The 23,702-nt window shown below is 39.2% G+C and overlaps 1 protein-coding gene and 1 long non-coding RNA gene across 5 annotated transcripts in view; one reads left to right on the forward strand and one right to left on the reverse strand.

The window, feature by feature from the left end:
- Positions 1–12,758, forward strand: part of LBR (lamin B receptor) — a 21,341-nt gene extending 8,583 nt beyond the window's left edge. For all 4 annotated transcript variants that reach the window (XM_075088766.1, XM_075088767.1, XM_075088764.1 and 1 more), the window contains 10 exons: positions 435–612; positions 1,198–1,394; positions 2,163–2,217; positions 4,079–4,273; positions 5,596–5,699; positions 6,148–6,273; positions 6,370–6,538; positions 7,817–7,897; positions 8,002–8,124; positions 10,232–12,758. In XM_075088766.1, the coding sequence (XP_074944867.1) occupies positions 435–612; positions 1,198–1,394; positions 2,163–2,217; positions 4,079–4,273; positions 5,596–5,699; positions 6,148–6,273; positions 6,370–6,538; positions 7,817–7,897; positions 8,002–8,124; positions 10,232–10,392 (1,389 nt within the window). In that variant the 3' untranslated portion in view covers positions 10,393–12,758. The remainder of the gene's footprint in view (positions 1–434; positions 613–1,197; positions 1,395–2,162; positions 2,218–4,078; positions 4,274–5,595; positions 5,700–6,147; positions 6,274–6,369; positions 6,539–7,816; positions 7,898–8,001; positions 8,125–10,231) is intronic.
- Positions 12,329–14,360, reverse strand: LOC142055184 (uncharacterized). Its single transcript, XR_012659839.1, has 2 exons — positions 13,785–14,360; positions 12,329–13,178 (listed from the first exon to the last, which is right to left on the reverse strand). It is a non-coding gene; the product is annotated as an uncharacterized LOC142055184 (long non-coding RNA).
- Between the last annotated feature and the right edge of the window lie 9,342 nt (positions 14,361–23,702).

The raw sequence follows: 23,702 nt of genomic DNA on the forward strand, positions 1-23,702 counted from the left end.
CAAATCCTCACTGATTACTTGTGTTGGAGTTTGGGTTTGGGTTTTGGTTTTTTTTGTTTTTTGTTTGTTTGTGGTTTTGGGGTTTTTCTTCTTGTTGTTGTGTTTGGGTTTTTTTTGTAAGCCAAATCAGTTCTTTAGTCATGATTGTTAGCTAATGCACAGAGTTACGGCAGAAAGGAGGGGAGGAGGGTGGGAATTGATAACCTGTGCTGGAACTGCTGCTGATATGTAATCATAGCCTAAGTGATCACAGTGAAAGTGGTTTTATCAGTCTCTTCATATAAAGGCATAAGCTTAAGTACTGTATAGAAGTAGAACACTTGTATACTAGCGTTTTATAGTGAACAATGCCCTCCTAAATAAAAAATATTGGAACAGAATAAGAGAAAATCACTGGGGATTTTTATTAGTAAATTCTTTTTATTCATTAACAGCAAAAGTTGAAACCAGACCTGGAAATAGAGCGTGTGCTTGAACAGTATAGCTTGCGCCCAAGAAAAGAAGAAAAGAAAAAAGAAGAGATATATTCAGAGAAAAAGATTATTGAGACAGTAAAAAAAATTGAGAAAGCATCATCAAAAACAAAGGAGCTAGAGTTTGGTGGACGAATTGGTATGTGTGCAAATTGTCCTAATATTTGAAAATTAGTACTTCTACGGTTTTTACTTATTGACCATACTGTCACGTCAAGAACCGTTTTTCCAATTTTTGGACCCTGGTTGCAGAATCCAGAGTCATATGACAGTGCTTCACACAGTCTGTGGGTATTGGTGGTGGTCAAAGAACCGTTCTTACACTTGGTTCTCTTGTGAAATATGGTGAAGATCTTGAGCCTTCCCTTGCACAGTGAGATTTAAATATTTCCAAATTAAATTTAAGAGGTAACTACCAAAGTTTTTACATTTTCAAAACCTAGGTGCTTCAAACTAGACAGTAAAGTATTCTTTATACAGTTTTTTGAGAAGTTTTAAAGGGATGCAGTGGGTGTGATCCTTCAGTTTGGTTATACGTCCCCATACAGGAGTGAGAAGAATCCCATTACGTGACTGGGAGATGCTGCTGTCTTACTTCAGGAATAGGCAATGACAACCTCTTCTTTGTTACTAGAAGTTAATATTGAGCTTTATTAGTGGGATTGAAACTAGGTTTTTTATTTTCTATGTTTATCTTCTAATACGGCATGATGCCTGTTTACAGGGGCCTTCACACTGATATTTCTTCTGCCTGCTGCTGTGTTTTACTTGCTGTTGATGGTCAAACAAGATGACCCCAGTCTTATGAACTTCCCTCCTCCTCTTCCAAAACTGGAAAGTCTTTGGGAGGCTAGGGTGTTTGGTGTTTTTCTTCTGTGGTTTTTCCTTCAAGCTCTGTTTTACTTACTGCCAGTTGGAAAGGTAAGCTGTTCAGTAGCAATTGGGTCTTTATGGATAATTAATTTGTGCATTAGGCTGGAAGCTAGGATATGTTCTTAATGCAGTGAATTTGAAAGCAAATGAATTTGTTTTCCATATTAAGTTGGAATATGGCTACTGCAGATCTCTGCAAGCTTAAAATAGCACAGTTTGCTAAGAATTTAATGGCTGTGCATTTTACAGTCTTACAGTAGGAAAAGGCAGTAGGCATTATATAGGAGTTCAAATCAAAGCATGGATAAACTTTGTTTGATATAATTCTAGAAGAATTTCAGGTATCTGACTTCTAAATCACCTAACTGATACCTTCTTACTGATATGGAGTGTTTTGGAAGCTAATCTTCACTTCCAGGAAGCTATAAACCATTCTAGTCATATGTATATCAGGCAAATGCTCTGTTTCCCTCTTTGGCTTGAGGGATACTGGCAGATTGTGAAAGAACACTATAATAAATAATTCATGCAATCATGTTGTTCTATTGCTATACATGTTTACCGTGATTGGGGCTGTTCTGTTTTCTTGAGGCTGGTTAGGAAGAGATTTTTTTTTTTAATGTTCTTATTTGAAACAGTTACCCTTTTGATATCCAAAGTATGCTTTTGAGAACAGTGCATGATCTTCAGATTTGAATGTGTCCGGCTGGTTATATAGGTTGAATGTCTTTGTGACAGAGATGTGGCTGATTTTCCTCCCCTGCCAGTACCCCCAGAAAGTACTTTGTTGAAACACTAGTATTTTATCCTTCCTAGGTTGTAGAAGGCCTGCCTCTTTCAAATGGAAGGAAACTGCAGTACCGGATAAATGGTAAGTATGTTGCAGTTGCTTACTCTGAAATTTGATACCACTGTCTGATCTGCACTGCTCAGTATCATAAGATACATGTGCTGAAAGATACACTCTATGGTCAAACTATGTATCTCTTGTAAATCTTAAGTAAAATCTGATGAGCCTTTTTTTGGAAGGAGACCATTAGTAATGATCGCGAACTAACTGCCCCAAGAGCAAGACACTATACTGTACAGATCTGCATCTGGGATGTGTCTGGTGACTCCTGTCATATTCCCTGTATAATTGCTAAACAGGCAATTGCCTATTGGAAGTGTTAGTAATGCTCACGTAACAAGGACTGTTGCTCTGGAGATGTTCAGGAGTGATCTGGAGAGATCTTACCCATGTGTCCAGATGATCTTGGATGTCTCTGATTTACAGACTAATAAAAAGTGCGGTGTAATTGATTTAAGATGGTCTTATCCTGGCCTGGCAAAGAACAGTTCTGAGTCTTTATGCGGATCTGATTTCACTTCCTACGAATAAGGCAAGCTTCTCATCTAGGTTTAGAATACGGTTCAACAACTCTGAGCAGTCCTGTTTTTTTCAGGCTTAGATAGAAAAGTGTACTTTGATGCCTTGCAGGTACTCCAGACTACCTATTTGATTAGTCAGTTCAAGGACACTGCATGATGGTAGTAGAATTCAAATGTTATATTAAAGAGTTGAGTCTTTTTTTGTCATTGTCTGGTAAGATGCACCATTTTAAAGTCAGAATAGGGCAGTAAATCATAGATGCAGAGTGAATTACATCCTGCGGAAGTGAGTCATATTGAGGCTGCCTCATAACTCTCTTGTTTTGGACTTATGTCTTTAGTAGGGGTATAGACCTGCTATTTTTTTTTTTCTATATTCTGATAAAGGGAGGAAATAAGCTACATGATTTGGATAGTTTAAAAAGGAAAAAAAAATTTAAAAGGAGGGGGAAAAAAAAAAGAGAAGCCATCTTCTTGCTGCTTCAAAGGCTAATTCTCAAAGCAACTTTGAAAGCCTTCTTGAGGGAAGTAAGACGACCAGTGACAGGACAAGAAGCAACAGGCACAAAGTGAAACACAGGAGGTTCCCTCCCACTTTTTTTTAGTGTGAGGGTGACTGAGCACTGGCACAGGTTGCCCAGAGAAGTTGTGGAGTCTCCTTCCTTGGAGATATTCAGAAGCTGTGTGGACATGGCCCTGGGCAGCCAGCTCTGGGTGGCCCTGTTTGAGCAGCGGGCTTGGACTAGATGAGCTCCAGAGGCCCCTTCTAACCTCAACCGTTGTGACCCTGTGAAAGGGTTTATAGAAGGTACTTAGGCGAAAGCTGTGCAGAGTTGTCTGCTTATATTTAGACATCATTCCATTCTACATGATTTTGTACTCCCAAAGTAAAAAAGTTTGTGTTGAAGTTTTGACTTGATAGTTATTTTAGTACTTTAATTACTGCTGTCTGTATCAAATTATATATGAAGATAATCGTATTTCTTCTTTGAGTTATCTGAGCTGTCCCACAGATAAGATTTTGTGACCTGCTGTCATTATCCAGTAGTAGTGTCACTCCCCATATTTCCACTATAAAATCTGAAATCGGATCCTATGTTGTTGTAATAAATGTAGGAGCACTCAGTGTCCTGCCTCTTGTCCTTTTGATGAGGAGCACAAAAAATTTCGCGGCATAGATAGAATGTCTTAGGTATATTGCTGTCCCCCAGAATTTTGAACCTCAAAAGCACGGGATGTGTAAGACATTGGAATATAAACAAATCTTGGAAGAAGGAAAAAATGGAGAGAGGCTGGACTGGGTAGGTTGTATAAGAATGATTTTTCACTTTGGCTAATATATTTTTTTCTACATCCTTTAGGGTTTTATGCTTTTATTTTGACTGCTGCAGCTATTGGAATTTTATTATACTTCCAATTTGAACTTCATTATTTGTATGATCACTTCATGCAGTTTGCAGTGTCAGCTGCAGCTTTTTCTATGGTGTTGAGCATTTATCTGTATTTTCGGTCCCTGAAAGTACCCGAGGAAGAACTAGCACCAGGTGGAAATTCTGGTGAGTTATAAATATTTTTGATAATTTCTTTCCAATTGTTTGCTACAGTTTTGTTTTATGAATTAAAGGCTAGCTTTAGGGATGGTTATTATAATACTGTGTCTTTTTCTTTCTACCAATGTAAAATTCATGTTGCAAGTTAAATAGCAATTCTTGTTCACACTCAGATATGGTAAAATGCTTAATCTTAGTTGGATTATCTTGAATCATTTACACAAAAAATATCTTGGCTGGTGGCTGGTCTAGTCCCCTAGCGATGAGAGGACAGTTGCTTCCTCTCCATTTTTAGCATTTGTTGAAGAGGCGCGTCTAGTTTGCTTCATAGTGCCTCTGCCAGTGGGCCTTTTCCTGCAACAGCTGGGAATGGAAAGAAAAACTGAAAAAATCTAGATATTTTGCTAGTGGAAAGTCAGGTACAGAACTTGAAATTACGATGTATTTGTAAACTTTTATTTTGCTTTGCGCTTCTAAATCTAGTTTACTAAATTGGCTTTTCAAAAGGGATTTTGTTACATTCATAAGACTGCCTATCCAGAATGTATCAATTAAATGCATATGTGTTTGTAGGACAAAGGAGAGATAGAGAAGTCAATTGGCATTAAATATTAAACAGACTGCTTTTTAAAATGATGATAGGGTGGCTAAGAAAATGAGTTTATGGACAGACCATTTAGTGTGTTAAAACGGAGTATTCAGATACCCTCAGTTCCTTTGTCAGTGCAGCACGTATGTGTGTGAAGGGAAATAATAAATGATCATAAATAATTTTTCTTTGAAAAGTGCGATTCTAGTCTCTGTAAGTGGCATAGTAGCATCTGTATCTGTTCTGCAAAGTGCTTGTCGCTAACTCAGTGCAGGGAATCTTGTTGAAGTCAAGGTATTGTATTTTCCTCCCGTCCATTTCATTTGATGGACAGGTAATTATCACAGCTAAAGGAATTCTTGCTCCCAGAGAAGAGCAATGAAGTAGCAGGAAAAGTAGAATTAGTACCACAAGATCATGCTCATGGAAACTGTGATGTGAGCTTCAGGGTAAGGCTGAAAATAAAGAAGGAACAAGTGTCAAGGAGAAATAAGCCTACAGTAACTTCTCAAGTGTTTAGTCCTCCTAATAAATAAAATATTTGGGCCTCTTAAAATATAAACCATGTGGGGTTTGCTTTGTGTTTTGCATATGCCCTCACATTTTTCTTGCCAATCTAAAGGCTTTTTTTTTTTTATTTATGAAAGAAGTTTAGAAAGTAGGAACTGCTTTATGGGGAGGAGCGTAGTGGCAGATTAAAGGAAGACTATTGCTAACAAAGACTCTGTCTTATCTGCAGGGTATTTTGTTTATGATTTTTTTACTGGACATGAATTAAACCCTCGTATTGGCAGTTTTGACCTCAAATACTTCTGTGAGTTGCGTCCAGGATTAATTGGCTGGGTGAGTCAGTAATCTTAGTTATTCTATTAGTTTAAATACTACACAAATGGATTATTAAAAAAAAAAAGTATATATATATAAAACTGGTATTAAGGATACTATATGCATTTATAAAGAGGAAAAAAGTACTTGGAAAAAGTTTCATGTTGCCAGATTTTTAAAGACCATTTATATTCACTTTAGGAAAATTTCTCCATTCTAGCTTCTTTTCTTTGTGGGAAACGAAAACTGTTCTTAAAGTATTCATATGTTGAGGTTATACAGCTTGAGAAATGTTGCAAACTGTGGCTTGTGAAATAGTGTGTGGTTTTGTTGTGGTGTTTGTTTGTTTTTTTTTTTTAACTTAAACATTGGTCGAAAACATCTGCATTAAAATGTACTATGGTGTAATAGAAGAGACTTCTTTGTTTTACAAGGAAAATTTGTAATAAAATTTTTTCTAAACTAGGTTGTTATAAACTTGGCAATGCTCTTGGCTGAGATGAAGATACACAATCAAAATATGCCGTCTCTGTCAATGATACTTGTGAACAGCTTTCAGCTTCTGTATGTGGTGGATGCTCTTTGGAATGAGGTAAATGACAGTCATATTAAACTGTTACCATTTCTAATTACAATGCTAAATGAATTAAGCTTTGTAAATTATAAATTCCTTCCTCCTTGCTTCCAGGAAGCTATTTTGACTACAATGGATATTACCCATGATGGATTTGGATTCATGCTAGCATTTGGAGATTTGGTGTGGGTTCCGTTTGTCTACAGTCTGCAGGCCTTCTATTTAGTTGGTCATCCGACTGCAATTTCTTGGCCTGTTGCTGCTGCAATTACTATTCTGAACTGTAAGTTATAGTAAATGTTGTTCCTGGTAGTAACAATGTAGTATTGATTTTGTTTCTTTCAGTTGTGAGGTGAAGCTTTAACTAAGATGTGGTGATTGTATTTTCTGTATTACCACAGCTGGTGGAAGGATGTGTCTGGCTACTGTTTAGTACAAAGAATATAACAAATTCTTGTCTTATTAAATGAAGGATAAACGAGACTCTGGACACCTAATTGTTCTGTTGAGAGGCATCTTTAGATGGATGCTGCCTGGAGTTGCAGAAGTGACTTAAGGCATCTGCTACACTTCACTCAAAATGTTTTAAATTCAGTCTCACTATGAGTGACTCTTACAAAAAACCAAAAACTCAATAGCTTGTTGGCTGTGCTTTACTGACCCTAAGGAAAAAAGAGGTTTTTGTTGTTTAACATTTTGCATCTCCTTCCCTGATGCCTGTAGTTACAAGCTCATGTCAACGGAAAACATCTCCTTTTCTCTAGCCGAGTTCTTTGAGAAAGGATCTTGTACCTTTAGGGGACCTTAAATTTGCAGCAATATGGCCCTGTAGTTTGTCCCTTTTATCTAAGTAGTAAACCTAAAAGAAAAAGGTTTTTGTAGACATGACAAAGCATTTAAACACTTTGAAAGAATATGAGGCGTACAATTTAGTATGTGCAATCCTGAGTAATACAACTTTTCTTTTTTCATTTTCAGTTAATATTTTTTCTTGGTTTTTTTTAAACATCTTTGAAGTATGCTGTGATCATGCATTTTCCGAGGCTGTATTGAAAAACAAATTTCATAGAATCGTTAAGGTTGGAAAAGAATTTAAGCTGCCTTGTGAAAATGATGGGGGAAATGAATTTCAAAACCAGATAATACTTCTTTGTCTCGTTCTTTTAATATTGTGAACTTGTAAATAGTTGGTCAGTTTATAGAGTAGGCACTGTAGCAAAATACTGGGCTGCTAATAGCCTTAATCTTAAACTGCAGCACATCACCTTATATGAATTGCAAACTCAGTGTTACAGTAATAAACTATGTCAGATATAAATGTAAAAGTAGATGTGAAAATAAAGCTTCTCCAGGATCTTAAAAACTAGTCAGTAATGTGTCAGAGCATTTGGAACGCAGGCTTCCAATAGCATTTCTGTGTTAGAGCTCTGAGAACCACAGTTGCATCTCTGAGGAAAAGACTTGGATGTAAAAAGAGTGGCAGAGAGCATGTGATTGCTTTGTTGAAGGAAAGAAAACTGGAAAATACTGAAAATGCAAAATAAATAATATTTATTTTCAGGTATTGGATATTACATATTCCGTAGTGCAAATTCTCAGAAAAATAATTTCCGAAGGAATCCAGCAGATCCCAAATTGGCCTGTAAGTGCATTTTTAAAAATTTGTTCAATTGCTGTACACAGTCTCTTTGTACTATTTAAACAGACATTTCAGTTGTTGTATTGACTACAATACTTTATTCACAGATCTGAAATTTATACCCACTGCAACTGGAAAAGGGCTTCTTGTCACGGGTTGGTGGGGTTTTGTTCGTCACCCTAATTATCTCGGTGACATCATCATGGCTCTAGCATGGTCCCTACCCTGCGGTAAGTTCCTGAGACTAAAGTGGGTTTCATTAAAAATGCTTGGATGTTTTGGCATCTGACTGGGTTTGAAATGCAGAGTGATAATTATTTGAGATATTAAAACCTATAATTAATCAAATGACAAATCTGTGTTGTAAGCATAATGCGACACCTGTTTTCTCTTACATCTTACGTCAAATCTATGGTAAGATATAAAGGATATCATACTATAGATTTGACTCTTCTTTCTGACACTTCATTATTCAATAACAATGGGGTTTGCTTGCTCATAAGTTGTTCTTTACGTTTTTAAGGCTAGCGGCTGTGCTATAGTGTTTTCAAAGGGAGTTCCCAAAAAGTAGGAGTTCCCTTGGAGACAAGGACTACCGCATAAAGGGATGGACTTTGAGCAAAATACGTTTTAAAAAAAAAAATCAAACACAAAGGAGTGGAATTCTCTTTGAAAGTTTTTTTTAATGAATACTTCCTAGTTTTCATGAAGTTTACACTTGGAGGAAATTAGGGAGTCTTTTGTCCAATGGGGTTTCTAGTCCTGGTTCTTCGTAAGACCTTAGAAAGAGCAGTGAGAGTTTCAGAAAATATATCTGATCATGGTGTAGTCCTGCTCCTCTCATTCAAGTCTGAAAAATGGCTTTGGGCTCCTCCCTTGCCTGGAGGAATTTCTCTTCTATAAAAGCACAGAAATGTGTGACAGGTGTGCTGCTGAGGCAGAGCTATTCCGCACCCATGGCACAGACTGCCTTTTGCAGACTGTGGGACACAGGCGGTTTTGGTACCTTGGGACCTTGTCACCAAGTCCTTAATGCCCTGACCAGGAGCATCAGCTGAGAGAGGATGCTGGAGTTCATGTGTTCCTCCAGGGCTAATTTTGTTCTGGATTTAATTGAAAGTAGACGATAGTAGATTAGCATATATGCTCTTAGAGAGTATCCTGGAAAAGGCTTGCCCCATGAAAACCAGGGACTCGAATCCTCTGTCAGCATCGTCATGGCAGAAGTGGAAATGTTGCCGTAACAGTGTGTGGGGTGAGGATGGGTGGGAGGGGATCATAGGGTCATAGAATGGTTTGGGTTGGAAGGGACCTTAAAAGGCCATTTAGTCCAACCCCTCTGCAGTGAGCAGGAACCTCTTCAACTAGATCAGGTTGCTCAGTGCCTCGTCCAACTTGACCTTGAATGTTTCTAGGGATGGGGCATCTACCACCTCTCTGGGCAGCCTGTTCCAGTGTTTCACCACCCTCATTGTAAAAAATTTTTTCCTTATACCCACTCTAAACCTACCCTCCTTTAGTTTAAAAGCATTACCCCTTGTCCTATTGTTACAGGCCCTGCAAAAAAGTTTGTCGCCATCTTTCCAATAGTCCCCCTTTAAATACTGAAAGGCTGCAATAAGGTCTCCCCGCAGCCTTCTCTTCTCCAGCTGAACAACCCCAACTCTCTCAGCCTGTCCTTGTAGGAGAGGTGCTCCAGCCGTCGGATCATTTTTGTGTCCTTCTTGTGCTGAGGGCTCCAGAGCTGGATGCAGCACTCCCAAGCGGGGTCTCAGCGGAGTGGAGTAGAGGGGCAGAATCATCTCCCTTGACCTGCTGGCCACGCTGCTTTTGATGCAGCCCAGGATATGGTTGGCCTTCTGGGCTGCAAGTGCACACTGCCGGCTCATGTCCAGTTTTTCATCCACAAGTCAAGTAGCATGCTCTGAGCAAAGCTACAGTTACCATCTACAGCCAGGATACAGAAGACCTTGTGGGGCTTGTGTGGGGCAGCTCACTGCTGCAGAGGTTTAACTATTTCTCCGGTTTTGATAGCTGAAGAACTTAAAATATGTGCCAGCTTTGCATGTGTTGAGAGTGAAGTTGGTAGATTTTGAGACTCTGAATTTTAAGGATTATTTTTGGGGGGTTTTTTTGGTGGGTCTTTTCCTGTCTGCATGTAAACGTCTCACAATTTTTGTACTCTCTTGCTGAATATTTGATGCTTTACAATACAAGTATAAGATGCTTCAGTCCGTAACCAGTATATGTCACCAGCTTGTACATGTTGTTAATAGCTAACACTTCTGGATTATTTTTTAAATGTATCTAATGTGGCTTTCTCACTTTCTTCTATAGGTTTTAGTCACATTTTACCATATTTCTACGTGATATATTTTATCTGCTTGCTTGTTCATCGAGAAGCTCGTGATGAACATCATTGTAAGCAAAAATACGGCTTAGCATGGGAAAGGTATTGTCAGCGTGTACCGTACCGCATATTTCCTTACATCTACTAGAGCACTCCAGATGCCTGATCTGCAAATTACTTCTAAAGTTAGTTTCTTTTCAAATAAAAATATACCTCTTACCTTTGCACTTGGTCTATTTGTTATTTAGGCTTTTTTTTTAAAGTGACCAAACAGTGAAGTGCGTCAACAGGTATTTACAAATAATCTTAATCTGTGAGTTATGTGAACTGACTGTCTGTGACTTCATTTTTTTTTAAAAATTGTGAATTTTAGAAAGTCTTGGAGCCCTGATTTTTCAAGTTAAATTTTATCTAGAATCCTAAGTTTACATTTTTTTAATTGCATTTAATTAAGCACTGTGATGTAAAGTATATTATTTTTCTTAATACAACAAATAGAGAAATTCCCTCCAGTTCATTTTTTTGGTGTTAATTGTACCATCTAACTTCAGATGACTGACTCAGTTGCCTGAATTGGAGGAGCAGCAGGGTATCTTTGCTTGGTGGAGCTGAAGCAGAGGATTTGACCCACAGGAGGGGCCTGTGCCGCTGGCTAGGCTGCCCTGCAGCCCCCAGCCCAGAGCTGGCACGGCTCACCTGGCTGGTTCTCCCCCTCCTGGCTTTAAATTAATGGGATATTTTGGTCTGGGAGGCTCCGGTGGCGCCTCCTGCCCTGCGCCTGCAGCAGGGGCAAGAGGATGGGATCAGGAGGAGGGAAGGGGCACACCTGTCCCCTCCTGTCCCATCCCCGCACTCCTGAGGCAGTTTGAGCACAGGCCAAGGTGGGCTCTGAGCTGCTGCCCAGCAGCGCCCCTGACCCTAGAGAGAAGCCACACTTCTGGCTCAGGCTGCTGAAGGCAGATGGTACAAACACTTGTTTCAGCTGTGGGCAGGGCTGTGGAGGTGAGTAGCGGACCCTGATCCTGCACCTAGCATCGAACGCGGGGCAGCTCAAGGCGCCGCCTACGCCCGTTTGACACAAAAGAATAAGATGACCACAGTTGGCTTATTCTGATCTTTGTAAATTATGTCTTAATGTACCATAGCATTTACTGAGTGTGTATAATAAAGCCGCCACGTTTTCGCTGTACAGTGTTTGGATTTGAAAATGCGATAGCTTTTTTTTAGAAACAGGAGAAAGCAGTAACTAAATAAATTTCCAGTAATTTTTTAAAAATGTTCACTGAATAAAGGTTTTTGTAAATTAATGTATTAATTCTTGAAACAATTGAAGTGGTCATTTAAATATTTGTATTGGCAGATATGCTATGAAAATATAGAAAATTCTCCTTGATCCAAAGTTGTGTTGTTTTGGGTTTTTTTAATTTGGCATTGCTACCTCATATGTAGGTTTTGCCTTTTGTACTGTTGCAGATAGAGAAAATGGCTATTTTTTTGCTATTGCTATTTAAAACAACATTTTTTACATGAGCCTGTGGTTAACCTCGACCACTTTCTAATATATTTTTGTATATATTTGACTTTTTAACTAATGTATGTGTTCTAGTCACTAGGTGTGTTCTTTGTCTAACTGGCTGTAAATCAGATGCATTTGCAGTATTTACTTCATAAGTAGAATAATTTTATATTTTACTGAAATAATCTTGCATTAATTAACTGGCTCTTATTCTGTCGTTACAACCGAGAGCTTTTTGCATACTTCGTACGTGAAGTTTGTAGCACAAATTGTCAAAAAAGCTTATTAGAATCTTGAATATAGTGCGGGTACCTCTACACTTGCTTGCGGGAAGGTTCCTAATAAATCAGAATGTTGCTGTTATTCATCAATTACTTTCAATTCTTTTAAAATGTTGCTGTAATTGAAATCTAGCATGTGATTTTTTTTTTCTAATAAAAGAACCCTCTATTTTGTACACGGGCATTTTTTTAAGACAATTGTACATTTGACATGTATATAATGTAGCTTGACTGTGACAGCCTCCTCTGAAAATCTGTCTGTTGGTGGTGAGGAAAATGTTTTAAGACGAGTACTTTGGTTCCTGGAGGAAGATTGCAGCGCCTGTGGCAACGCCGAAGAGCATTTACTCCTGTGAAGCGGCAGATCAAACTGGGATACTGGTCTTTTTTTTTCTTCAATGGCTGCTCAATGGATTAATGGGAAATGGAGCAATCATTTCGCTGTGCCGGTTTGCAGCTGGTGTTTTAAAATGTACCGAAGGGGTTCACAGTTCAACTCCTGTAAACCAGGAGCTGCTGCCGCCAGTCCAGTTTTATCTGTTGCCACTCAAGGTTGTTAAAATGTGATTCGGAGCCCATGTCTTTCAGAAATAGACCTTGACCAATGATAACTTCATTTTATTTACATGTTGAGTTTTATGTGAATTGCATTTTTAAGTAATTGTTTTTAATACAAACAAGTCTATGACCTAAAATAAAGCTTTTGCTTAAAATTTAGTAGTGTGTTTTTATTTTTTTTTCTCCAATTGTGGTATCTGAGGAAGAAAAAAGACATCGATTTATTTTACTAAGTAAAGATGCAAGCTGGCTGAAGTTCCTTTTGTATCTGCGGTTGTGGGTTGAGCATTGCCAGCTCACACGTGGTGCTTCTCTTGGCCTGTCTTGGGAATTTCAAGGGAAGGAGGTCTCTCCAGTTAAAAGGAGATCTCCAGTTCTCCCTTTTCTTCTGCTTTTCTTGATGCAAAACTTCACAGATCCACCGTCAGCCTGAGAGCACGCCTGTTCTTTGCATCGGCTCTGTCTGTCAGCTGCTTTGCTCGTCTGCTGGACTGAAGAAAAAGCGCTAAGAAGTCGGTGGCATGGCAGGAGACGGGAGCGCAGGCTCAGCAGCCTCGGTGGCCGTAACTTCAGTTGTCACTGAGGGAGGAAAAAGTGATTATGTTTATGGGAAAAGGTGAGGGCTTCAGAGAAATTAAATAGGCATCGTTAAACGTGTCTGAACTGGCACGGTGCTGGCACGGCAGGGCGCCTGCTTTTGTAAATCTGTCCTTGCTCATGTTGTCGGTTGGCTGCTGCCGTGCAGTGAAGCGGTCAGCCGGGGGCGGCGGTGCCCTGCGTCCTTGGGGAGGCCAGGGGGGTGGGAAAGGCTCATTAATGCATTACCTCTTTTTGGTCCTCCGTTCTGTCAATCCAAAAATAAAATTAATTTTAACCGTAAAAAGAATCAAGGCTTGTTTTGCCTGTATTATATTGAATTTTTAACCCACAGCTTCTAATAGAAGTCAAAAGCCAACAGTAATTGCATGTAATCGGGGGATACAGCCTGAGGCATACGGCACGGAAATATTTTCTGCTAATTTGGCCTAATGCGAACAAGACTTGAGTGGAAATACGATACGTGATTAAAGGAGGTGTAATGGTAATTTTCCCCACAGAAAGTTACTTTCCACAGGTAATAAAACCGTTTGCTTAAATTACACTTACAATAACTCATTAAACCCTGGGGAGAAGCACGGTTCTTACCTCTTGTGGAGTGGAAGCTGTTTCGGCGAGGGGGATGTAAAACCTTTCCAGTGTGGGATGGAGAATGTCTTTTGCTGTCTGTATGTAACCAAAAACTCCAGCACTGTTTCCTGGTGGGGAAACTTTTGATAGTGCTTTTATGTTTTGAATACTTCAGAAGAGCTAAGCACTGGATCTTTTTTTTAGAAAGTTGTTTTTTTAATAGAACAACCCTCAGTCCTCCCTTTTGTATATAAAAGCGTAAGTAATAACAACGTAACAGCATATCGTGAGAAGAATATTTCCTGCCCCATTACTGGAGTGGGGCAACCTTCTGAAGAAAAGACTGAAGTTGCCAAACTGGATTAGTACTCCAGCTTCTCTTCTTGTTCGCGGGGTTGTCACGTTCATGTCGCATCACTACGCCGGCCACCTTTCTCCTGAGAAGACTGCCTAGCGCCACTGTAGCCGAATGGTTCAGGTGATTTTCCTTCTGTACCTTGGGGTATTTTGTTCTCCTGCCGTTTGACTGGGGGTAGGAAATGGCAGGCTCCGTTTGCAGTCACAGGCAGGCGGGCTGCAGCAAAACCTTTTCATGTCTCTCACAGTGTTGCATATCAATTTACATAGGCTTGGTGGAGCAGGTTACTTACTAGCTGCTTGTTACTTCACAGTGTCGGTGCCGCATGGTCATGTTAAGGAATAGCATGCCTTACTGTTGGAAAATTACATTTTTTCAGTACAACCATTTGCTTCTCTGCTTGCCCTCTGCATAAAGGATTGTAAGAGGGTAATGGTTCGGTGAGTCCATGTATTCTTCAGTTCCCTCCTCGGCCTTGCCCGAAGAAATGTAAGCTGAACATGCAGCAGTAATGGCATAAAGAACTGCTGTTGGCTTATAAACTCATCCTGGGGACCTCCGTGAAATGTAAATGGAGATGACTTGCAATTGAAAATGGGGACGTTTGAGCCAGTAATATTCCCCTTCTAAGAGACTTGCAGAAGATGCTGATGCCGAGAGAATTTCAGTCAGTCTGTGCAACAGCCGTGAGAAATGACTTCGCAGATGTTCAGGAGAAATACTGCACAGAGATCCCGAGGGTGAGATACATGACCGATCGTATATTCATCAGTGGAAAAATACTCTGACATTTAAACTGATATCCGTACAATGCCTTCTTCACTCTACACAACCAAATACTGACGTGACCAGCCTGTCTCCTGAGACCTGAGCTGTGCACACAGACGCTTGTCTGTTCTTCCCAGGGCTCTGCCTTACGCCACTTGCGTTCCCTGTTGGAGCCGTATATTGCTGGGTTTAGTCCCTCTGACTAAGGACCTTCTTGCTCTTGTATTTCAAACTGCAGAAACTTTTAAATGCTAATTAACTGACCAGACAGAGGAGCCATCTAAAGCTTAAAATTAGATGTGAATTCCTATGAAAAGGACTGTAATACCTGGTAGATCCTTAGGAATGTAAGTGGAACGTAATGAGCAGAGAAAGTGGGGGAAAATGGAAAGAAGTTGAACTCAAAACCGCATTAAAATTCAAACCATTTGCTTTTGGCAACACAGCTTTAAAAAGCCCTCCTGCAACTATTAACAGAAAAGCCTTTCTACTGGTGAGAGAAATGATGCTTATGCAAAGTTGTTTCAATAGAATACTGATTTAAAGAACCAAAGCAGAACTATTTCATGCTTTTTTTTAACTCATTATTTTATAATCTTGTCAAGATTCCTCTGAAAGCAAACTGATATTGCAGCCAAAAGCTAGACATTGGAATCATATGGCAGTTCCTGTATGTGCCTGTATCTGCTTATCACAGCCTTCAGGGAATGGGACTTCGCCAGACTAAAAATTCTCAATTCCCGCCAAAATAAATGGGAGCTGAAAGTCCTAGCAGCTAATAAGAATGTGTCCGTGGAAGTGCAAATCTGAAAACGTTCACTAAGGGCTTTGTACCTGAGCATATTCTGCCCCAATCCTTGTTTCTGGAAGGGGGGGTCCTTCATCTTATTTAACAAGTGTTCAAATCTTTTTCACAGCTAGTGAGCCTCTCCGCAGCTTCCACAATGTCTTCTGTCTCCTGCTTCAGGAAAAAAAAAAATCTTTTTGGTAGGAAACAATTTCTTGACAGAATTTGAAGAAAATATGACAGAGTTACTGAGTGACTGACATATCCAAAATGAGCCAATGAGGAATGGCACTGGATTTCACTGTGACAGTCTTTTGCACAGCGCACGCACGCACACATATGTATGGGTAGATAGCGTTCTTCTCTTGGCTCAAACTGATATGACTGAAAAAATACAGAGGTTTGTATGCATTCATGGTGCTTTAGCCATGAAGTGACAGGGGGGGAAAAAAGGTTTTTTGTTTTAATTTTTAAGAGCACGCCACAGACTTATGTATAGGAATTAGGTTTTGAGGTGAAATAATACAAGATGACACTAAAGATATGGAAAGGTACTGAATAAAAGCAACAGTATATTTGAACTACCATTAATTTTTGTTCTATTTGAATACCAAGGACAAGTAACTCATCCTGCATTTCTGGAACCGTAAGTGTTGCTTCTATGTTTGGTTAGAGCATTATGAAAACAATCCCTAAAAATAAAATTAATCGCAATGTGCATTTCACAGTTATATTCTTTTAAGTTTGCTATTAGAAATAATAGCCCAGATTCAGCTCACTGTTTCGACCGGCTTTAATGCTGAGTAACATCTGTTGGCAGGATGAAAGCTGAGATTCTGTGACAGTGGAAAATTGGCAAAACTTCGCCTCCACCAGCCCCAAGGACATCACGATCACCCGCACATGTGCAGCACGGCCTGCAGAGGTAACCAAGGACGTTCACCTACTCCTGCCGTAAGTCATAATTGTGTGTGTCCCTGCCCTCATTAAATTATAAGAAGATATAATTTACAATTTACACAAACTTAGCTACTTCTACCTAACAACTGCACTGTTTTTAATATCATTTTGGGCTAACCCTGAATGTAGAGCTGAAACAATCATTAAAGAAAAGATGGACTATTGGGTGCTTTAAGAAACAAATAGAGATTGAATTTGTCACCATGGAGGTATTTATATTCCATAGTTACCTGCAGTAAACTTTAGACCGCTCCTCCCTGCTGCACAGTATTGCCATGCGTGTGCAGGCAGGTTTCACAGGCAGAGATTAATTTTCTCTCTACAAAGGTCAGGCCTGCCTACTGTGGTACCAGGGGAGCTCCACAGAAGGTGTGTAACAGGTAAATGATGCTCTTTTGTCACCTGTTATGCAGAGGTTTCATTTCTGATAGCTGTAGTCATCTAGGGAAGGTACCTAGGAACTTTGGGTAGTGACTGGGAGTGACTTAGTCCCACTTGGTTGTGTCAGTCAAGTGGTTCTTCATTGTCCTCAACGTGCTTTTGTGGGTTTCAACACATTCAGTTAAATTTTGGAAGAGAGTACAATTTAGGAAAGGAAAAAAATTAAACCCATGTCGTTAAGGTTTTAATTTAGGTGTACTTTAGATTTAAATTTAAGAGATGTTGTTGCATGCACTGAAACATGCTATATTAGTATTTACATTAGCCACTTTTATGCTAAAGGAATACTGTATGATTACTGACAAGAAGGTTAAGCAATATAGATGGCTGAACTCTGCCTCTGGTTGAAATGAAGCCAAATCACAATAGTGTACTTCAAGTTAAAACAATCTGAATTATTGACTTTAATAATACATCTTTGGGTGAAATACGCATTGATGTTGAAAACCAAAATTCTTCTTATCATTAGTTTTGGAAAATATAAAATTTCATTTTATGCCAAATATATGCAGGTTAAGTTTTCCTTGATAAAGAGCAGCTTTGTGCAATAAGTATATTTTTAAAGTTAAAATTATTTTTCAACAAGAACCCAAAATATCTCCATTCTGTTTTGTTTTGGTTTTTTTTTTCTTTTAGTTTTGTTTGTTTGGTTGGTTGGTTGGTTTGTCTGGGTTTTTTGGTTTTGTTTTGTTTTAAATGACAAACATTTTTTTATGACAAGCTTCTATCCCATGGGCTGGTATATTTTCCTGGTTCTGTTGGGATTACATTGCTACAGCCACATCAATGTCTATGGAGCAATTTCTGATTTGTACTCACATAATCAAGCCAAGAAGAATCAAATTTACCACTTAAACTATGTCTTAATTCAGTTGTAGATTTTCATGCGCTTCTAGGTCTGAGTTCTGTACTAACCATAAATAAGAAAAAACTGTGAAGAAGGAAAGAGGGAAAGAAAGAGGAAATATATGCTTTATTTATACCACCTCAATTTGATTAAAAACCAGTCATGACTAAGACAGATTTTTGCAACACACAGAAGCTTTTTCAAGCCAGTTCTCACAGCAGTTACATACAATAGCATTGGGTTCAAAACAGCTTTTTACTTCCTTTGAAGAGTATGCTAAATTTACCACTATTAATTAGTGTTTATGAACAATTTACAAAATTAGGTGATCATTTCTAAATCCTGCGCTCTGACTATGCAAACCCATGATTCAAAATATTCTTTATCTTGCCTAAAATAAAAACTAGAAACATTAAATGCTCAGGAACATTTATTCTAGCACTATTTAGACCTGCAGCCTCTATGTGGGCATCATTCTTAATCAACTGTTTCTTCCATATTTGTAAAAATATTAGGAATTCACCTCAGCTATAGTGGAAGTCTATCAGAAGAGCACCACCTTGTTCTTCTAGTGAAGAAAAAAACCCAACACATCTATAATATCAAATACTATTGGCCCAAGCTGAGGTACTTTTTTCGATACAACAGAATTAAACTTCCACTTTAAAAACCATAAATGAAACAGAGAAAACTGACTTCAGAGAATAATTTTCTTTCAAAAAATTACTTAATGCCCAAATAGAAGTTTCAACAGTTTAAATAATTAATGCTTAACATACATCCTACAGAAAAAACTAAAATAATTATTTATCCGCTATTAGGGTAATTAGCTTTTTCAGCAACAGCTGTAAGCTTCACAGCAGTATCATCTAACCCCTCCTTCTCACACAAATCAAACACTTCTCCAAAATTCAGACTGCAGCTTAAACCTCCTAAAAATGTTCCTAGTAAAGGACATCAATTAATCATCTTCCCATCCCTGAGAACATCAGGGCTGAGAAACCTCTGAAGCAATTTGGCATATTTAAAGAGAAAACTCTTTTGACACAGGAAGGTGTCAACCTGCTGCTGTGCAAGAAGGAGAGAAGCCAAGGCTATAATCTCCAGCTTTCATTTTCCTAAAACATTTTTAGTGCTTAGAAAAGCAAGAGCTTGCCAGGGGCTACTGTGCTTGAAATGTAAGATGTATAGAATGAAAAATTCCTAATCAATTTATAACATTATTTAGCACTAAAATAATTCCCTTTAGAATAAAAATTTCAGCTCATGAGGATGAAGAAGCTGACCACTTTTAGGTTAGCTCAATTTTTTAAGACGCACTTACTAGGCATAGTGCAGGCTGGCGGACAGCTTTAAGTAACCTCCATCAGAACAAGTGAGGAATATGAATGAAAAACCGTTTTCACAAGGATCACACATTTTTACTTTTAGGATAAGTCAGAAAAGATTGTTTTTCTTGCCAACCACGTGGTCATCTGGCTGCTCCTCTAAGAGGTTCGGTAGTTTCCACGGACACTGTGGGAGTCTGGGCTAGAGTAAGAAAACTTCATTTATGCTATGAGAAAGCAACTGCATGACATTTGTGGAACTAGGAAAAAAAGAGCTGAAATTGGTGAATGTGTGTAGAAAAGCTGGAAGGGACAGGCAATTCTTGCTGCTAAGAAGCCTTTCTTTCTGGAAAGAAAGGCAGGTATTTATTTCTTCTCCTTTTAAACCTCTTGGGTTCTTTTTAAAATACTTACTTGTCAAGACCAGGTCATGGCCCAAATCCTGCACATTTTGTTTGTTCTAGGTACTGAAAAGACTGAGTTTCCCATGTTTTTTCCCATCACAGCCTCACTGATGCCACTAGTGCTACGCAGACTCCCTACGTGAATTACAGGAAATTTACAGCTGTGCAGAAGTAGCGGCAGATGGACTAACAATAATGCAGGTATAGAAAATTTTTAAACAACCCTTACAACTCAACTGCCTTTACTGTGCTTCATGGTGTTAAAGTGGGTTAATTTTTTAGGATTTGTGTGTAAAGTGTGATAATTTTTAATTATCCAGACTCTGAGAAGTGACAAAATCAATACTGGGCTTGACAGGTCTTCTGTGATCACAGTTCTTAGAAGTCCAACCGCAGATTTTTGGATAGACAATTTGATCATTAATCATGCTACAGTTGCATCTGCTTGAAAGTGGCCATAGCAGGATCTAAGCTAGAGGGGCAACGTAAGTATTTTAACCATATTTCTGGCTTCTCGAGTTGAGGACCTCAGAGGAGTAGCCTGCAAAGAAAAGGTGCCTTGAGTTCCTAAAGCACAGTCCACGCTGCAGTTCTGGTCATCTCTCCTTTAAGCAAATGGGTCACATGACTGTTTGTTAGCTAAACAAACAGGGTACCAATTTTCTTATAGTCAATATTTTTGATCCTTTAGACTGAACAGATGTAACTGTTCCATAGATCTGGAAGTGTTAGTCTAGAGATCAAAAGTGCAAAGCTGCAACTTCTTTCCATTCCTTTCAATCAGGCAGCAAAGAAACAGAAAGGCTTCAGCAGTGCCAGAAAGGGCAAGTTTATGCACAAGCATCATTATTACTGACTATTTCTACTTAATTTTGATCACTAAATATTATTAAGCACAAAATTATTATTAAACCTGTAGTCAAAACTGCCTGTATTTTCATTTCTTTAGAGTTGTTTGTCTTGATCTCCATTCAGAAGAAAAACTCCACTGGGTCCAACCAAAGATCCATTTAGCTCCATAACCAGCAAGGGACAGCAGCTGTTACAGCTGGAATGGCACATCCCCAGGGGTATTTGTTTGTCCCCCAAAATTCATAGTTCTAAAGCATCTTAAATGAAAGACATTATCTTCGTATTCCATAGCAGTCAGTAAATTTTTCTCTTATGAGTTTTCCCAGTCACTGGTTGAATCCATACAAACTCACAGGCATTGTACATTAGCGAAGTCTGAAGACACTGGAGAGAGAGCAATCCGAGAGAGAGTCAACGCTCTTGAAGTGAGAATCAGGCCGAGATTTTAAATCATGAAAGAAGAGCGATTATCCTGTTAAAGCACCAAAAAAAAGTTCCTACAGTGCCTTTATTTTAGATGGCAAGAACTCCTGTGCTCCCCTGTTTAAATGAAGGCATTTGGGGAGCATTGCCCATTTGTTGTACGTGCCCAGCAGAGGGCTCTGATATATCAGGCTTCATTCAAAGGCAGCTGGGAAGAGCAATTCTAGAAATCACGGTGTTCGCTGCAGCCCACTGTCCCTGTTCCCACCTTATGGCCAGAGACAAGCCGCCGACCTGGACATGTGCTCCTCAACCTCAGCTTCAGCCTGGGGCAGCTCCCAAGCCTTTGTGGCAGGGCTTCTCTTTCTGGAGAAGCTTTTACCTGAATCTTTTTTGGCTGCTTTCTTCAGCCAGTGCTTTCTCCGTAATCTGTCAAGTGACACCAGCCTGTGGCTTTTTGAGATCCAGGGTATGACCCCAGATGTCTGGGGCCCATACCTGGGTTCAGCTCCACCACACACTTACTTTGGGAGTGAATCCATGGGCCTGTCTGTGGATTCAAAAGCGTGGGAGTTGTGGGGGGAGCGGGGACGCTTTTCTTAAGCACAGGATTTGGGCAAGCAATATCCAATACCTGTGGTCCCACTTCCACAAGGCTTCCTTGAGGGCATTCCTGAAACCTGCAAGGCTTTCTGCGGTTGCTTTGCTCGCTTCAGGTTAAGGAGATAGAAAGGACAACTTAAACTTCTCCTCAGGTTTAGCTCTTAGCATACCATAATCCTTCATGTGTGCATATATAATTATTAATATTTTCTATATAAATATTAAAAAAGTAAAATATTTTTTAAAAACTTAAAATCAATTTCACAGATTATTGCTCTTGTTAAATAAGCCTGGAAAAATAACCTTTAAATAATTATATTGCTCCTTTGGCTAGTTGATAGTTGATACTAGAAGTATCAACTGATTTCTTTTTGTTCTTGCATATGAAGACAATGTGAATTTTATTCTTTATAATTACCATATCATTAGTGATGTTACAGTTCCACTGTATTCCACTTTCCTCAGTATATCCCTTAACTCCATGACAATAAAGGTTAGATACAACCAACCCTAGTAACGTACAGTCAAGTAAAGTCAAGTACGGCACCTTCTGGATGAGGCTAAAATTGGCCCTTGCCAACTGGTGCTTGCCTACAGGATGGACACCAGGAGCGTTTTGTTCCCGGGGCTCCGAGCCAGAATGCTTACAGCTCTAGGAAAGGTTATTCCCACTTGCCTCCTGTGCTCATTCCACTGTCCATGGGGCAGGGGCTTAATCCTGAAGTTCTCCTACCCTCTGTTTTCCTTTTGCGTGAACAGCCTTGACAATTCTGCAAGTAAAATTACCGACTTCTGTATTTTCCCGTTTAGTTGACACACAATCCAAAATATTCTCCCATTGCTCTTGAATGTGTAGAGCGATATAGCATATCTTGAAGGAATCTTATTGGTTAAATGCATGATAGCCCTTAGCTGGTGTCGGACACATGTTGTGGCACATACTGCTGGATACAGCTATGGACAAAGATGCTGATATATCCTTACATCTCTGAACCTCAGGAAAAATCTATCGTTATGAGGGTATGTTTCCAGATTTACCTAAATGTAGATATGTTTCTTAAATGTCCTTATTAAATCAAAACAAAAATTTCTCCATTATTTTAATAGCAAACCCACAAATTTCCAATTTCATTCCTCACTTCGATGCTTCACTTGGTATTTTTGTGTGCTCAGTTCCTTTAAAACAGCTGTTATTGTATAAAGTACTAGCAAATGAAAGACATTGCTTGACGTCCTCAGTTTTTGTCAGCAGTTTAAACCATAGTTTACTACAAACCTCATTAACTTTTGAAGGCCTTGATTATATCATTTGAGCCACATTATCTGTACCTTACAAAGTCCTACGCTTTTTGGGTGCAGTGCTCCCTGAGCTGATATTTCACAGTCTGCACATTTGACAGCAACTTTTACGCATAATGAGACATTATCTGAGCTGTAAAAGGTATGTTAAATAAATATAGTCTTTCTGAAACTGCTAGCTATATGCAATGCTAATGCAAAGACTCCCCATTTATCTAGGTGATTCCAATAGCTTATATATACGTAAAATCCACACTCTAATTACATTCATTAATATTTCTGATAACATTTGTCTCTATTCAGAGATTTATTTGTAAAAAGGAAAGGTAATATAAAAATGCAATCTATTATGTGATAATCATTGTTTTGTTAAGTGTACCTGGTATTCCTGTATGCTATTTAGAAAATTCACAGAATCACAGAATCACAGGTTGGAATGGACCTCAGGGATCATCTCGTCCAACCTTTCTAGGAAGAGCACAGTCTAGACAAGATGGCCCAGCACCCTGTCCAGACGAATCTTGAAGGTGTCCAACGTGGCCAAGTCAACCACTTCCCTGGGGAGATTATTCCAATGGTTGACTGTCCTCACTGTGAAAAATTTTCCTCTTGTGTCCAATCGGAATCTCCCCAAGAGCAACTCGTGTCCATTCCCCCTCGTCCTCTCCATGGGACTCCGTGTAAAAAGGGAGTCTCCATCTTCTTTGTAGCTGCCCCTTAAGTACTAGTACACAGTGATGAGATCCCCTCTGAGCCTCCCTTTCTCAAGGCTGAACAAACCCAGTTCTCCCAGCCTATCCTCACATGGCAGGCTTCCCAGTCCTCTCATCATCTTGGTGGCCCTTCTCTGGACCCCTTCCAGCCTG

Source organism: Phalacrocorax aristotelis, chromosome 3 (assembly GCF_949628215.1).
Source record: "Phalacrocorax aristotelis chromosome 3, bGulAri2.1, whole genome shotgun sequence".
NCBI lineage: Eukaryota > Metazoa > Chordata > Aves > Suliformes > Phalacrocoracidae > Phalacrocorax > Phalacrocorax aristotelis.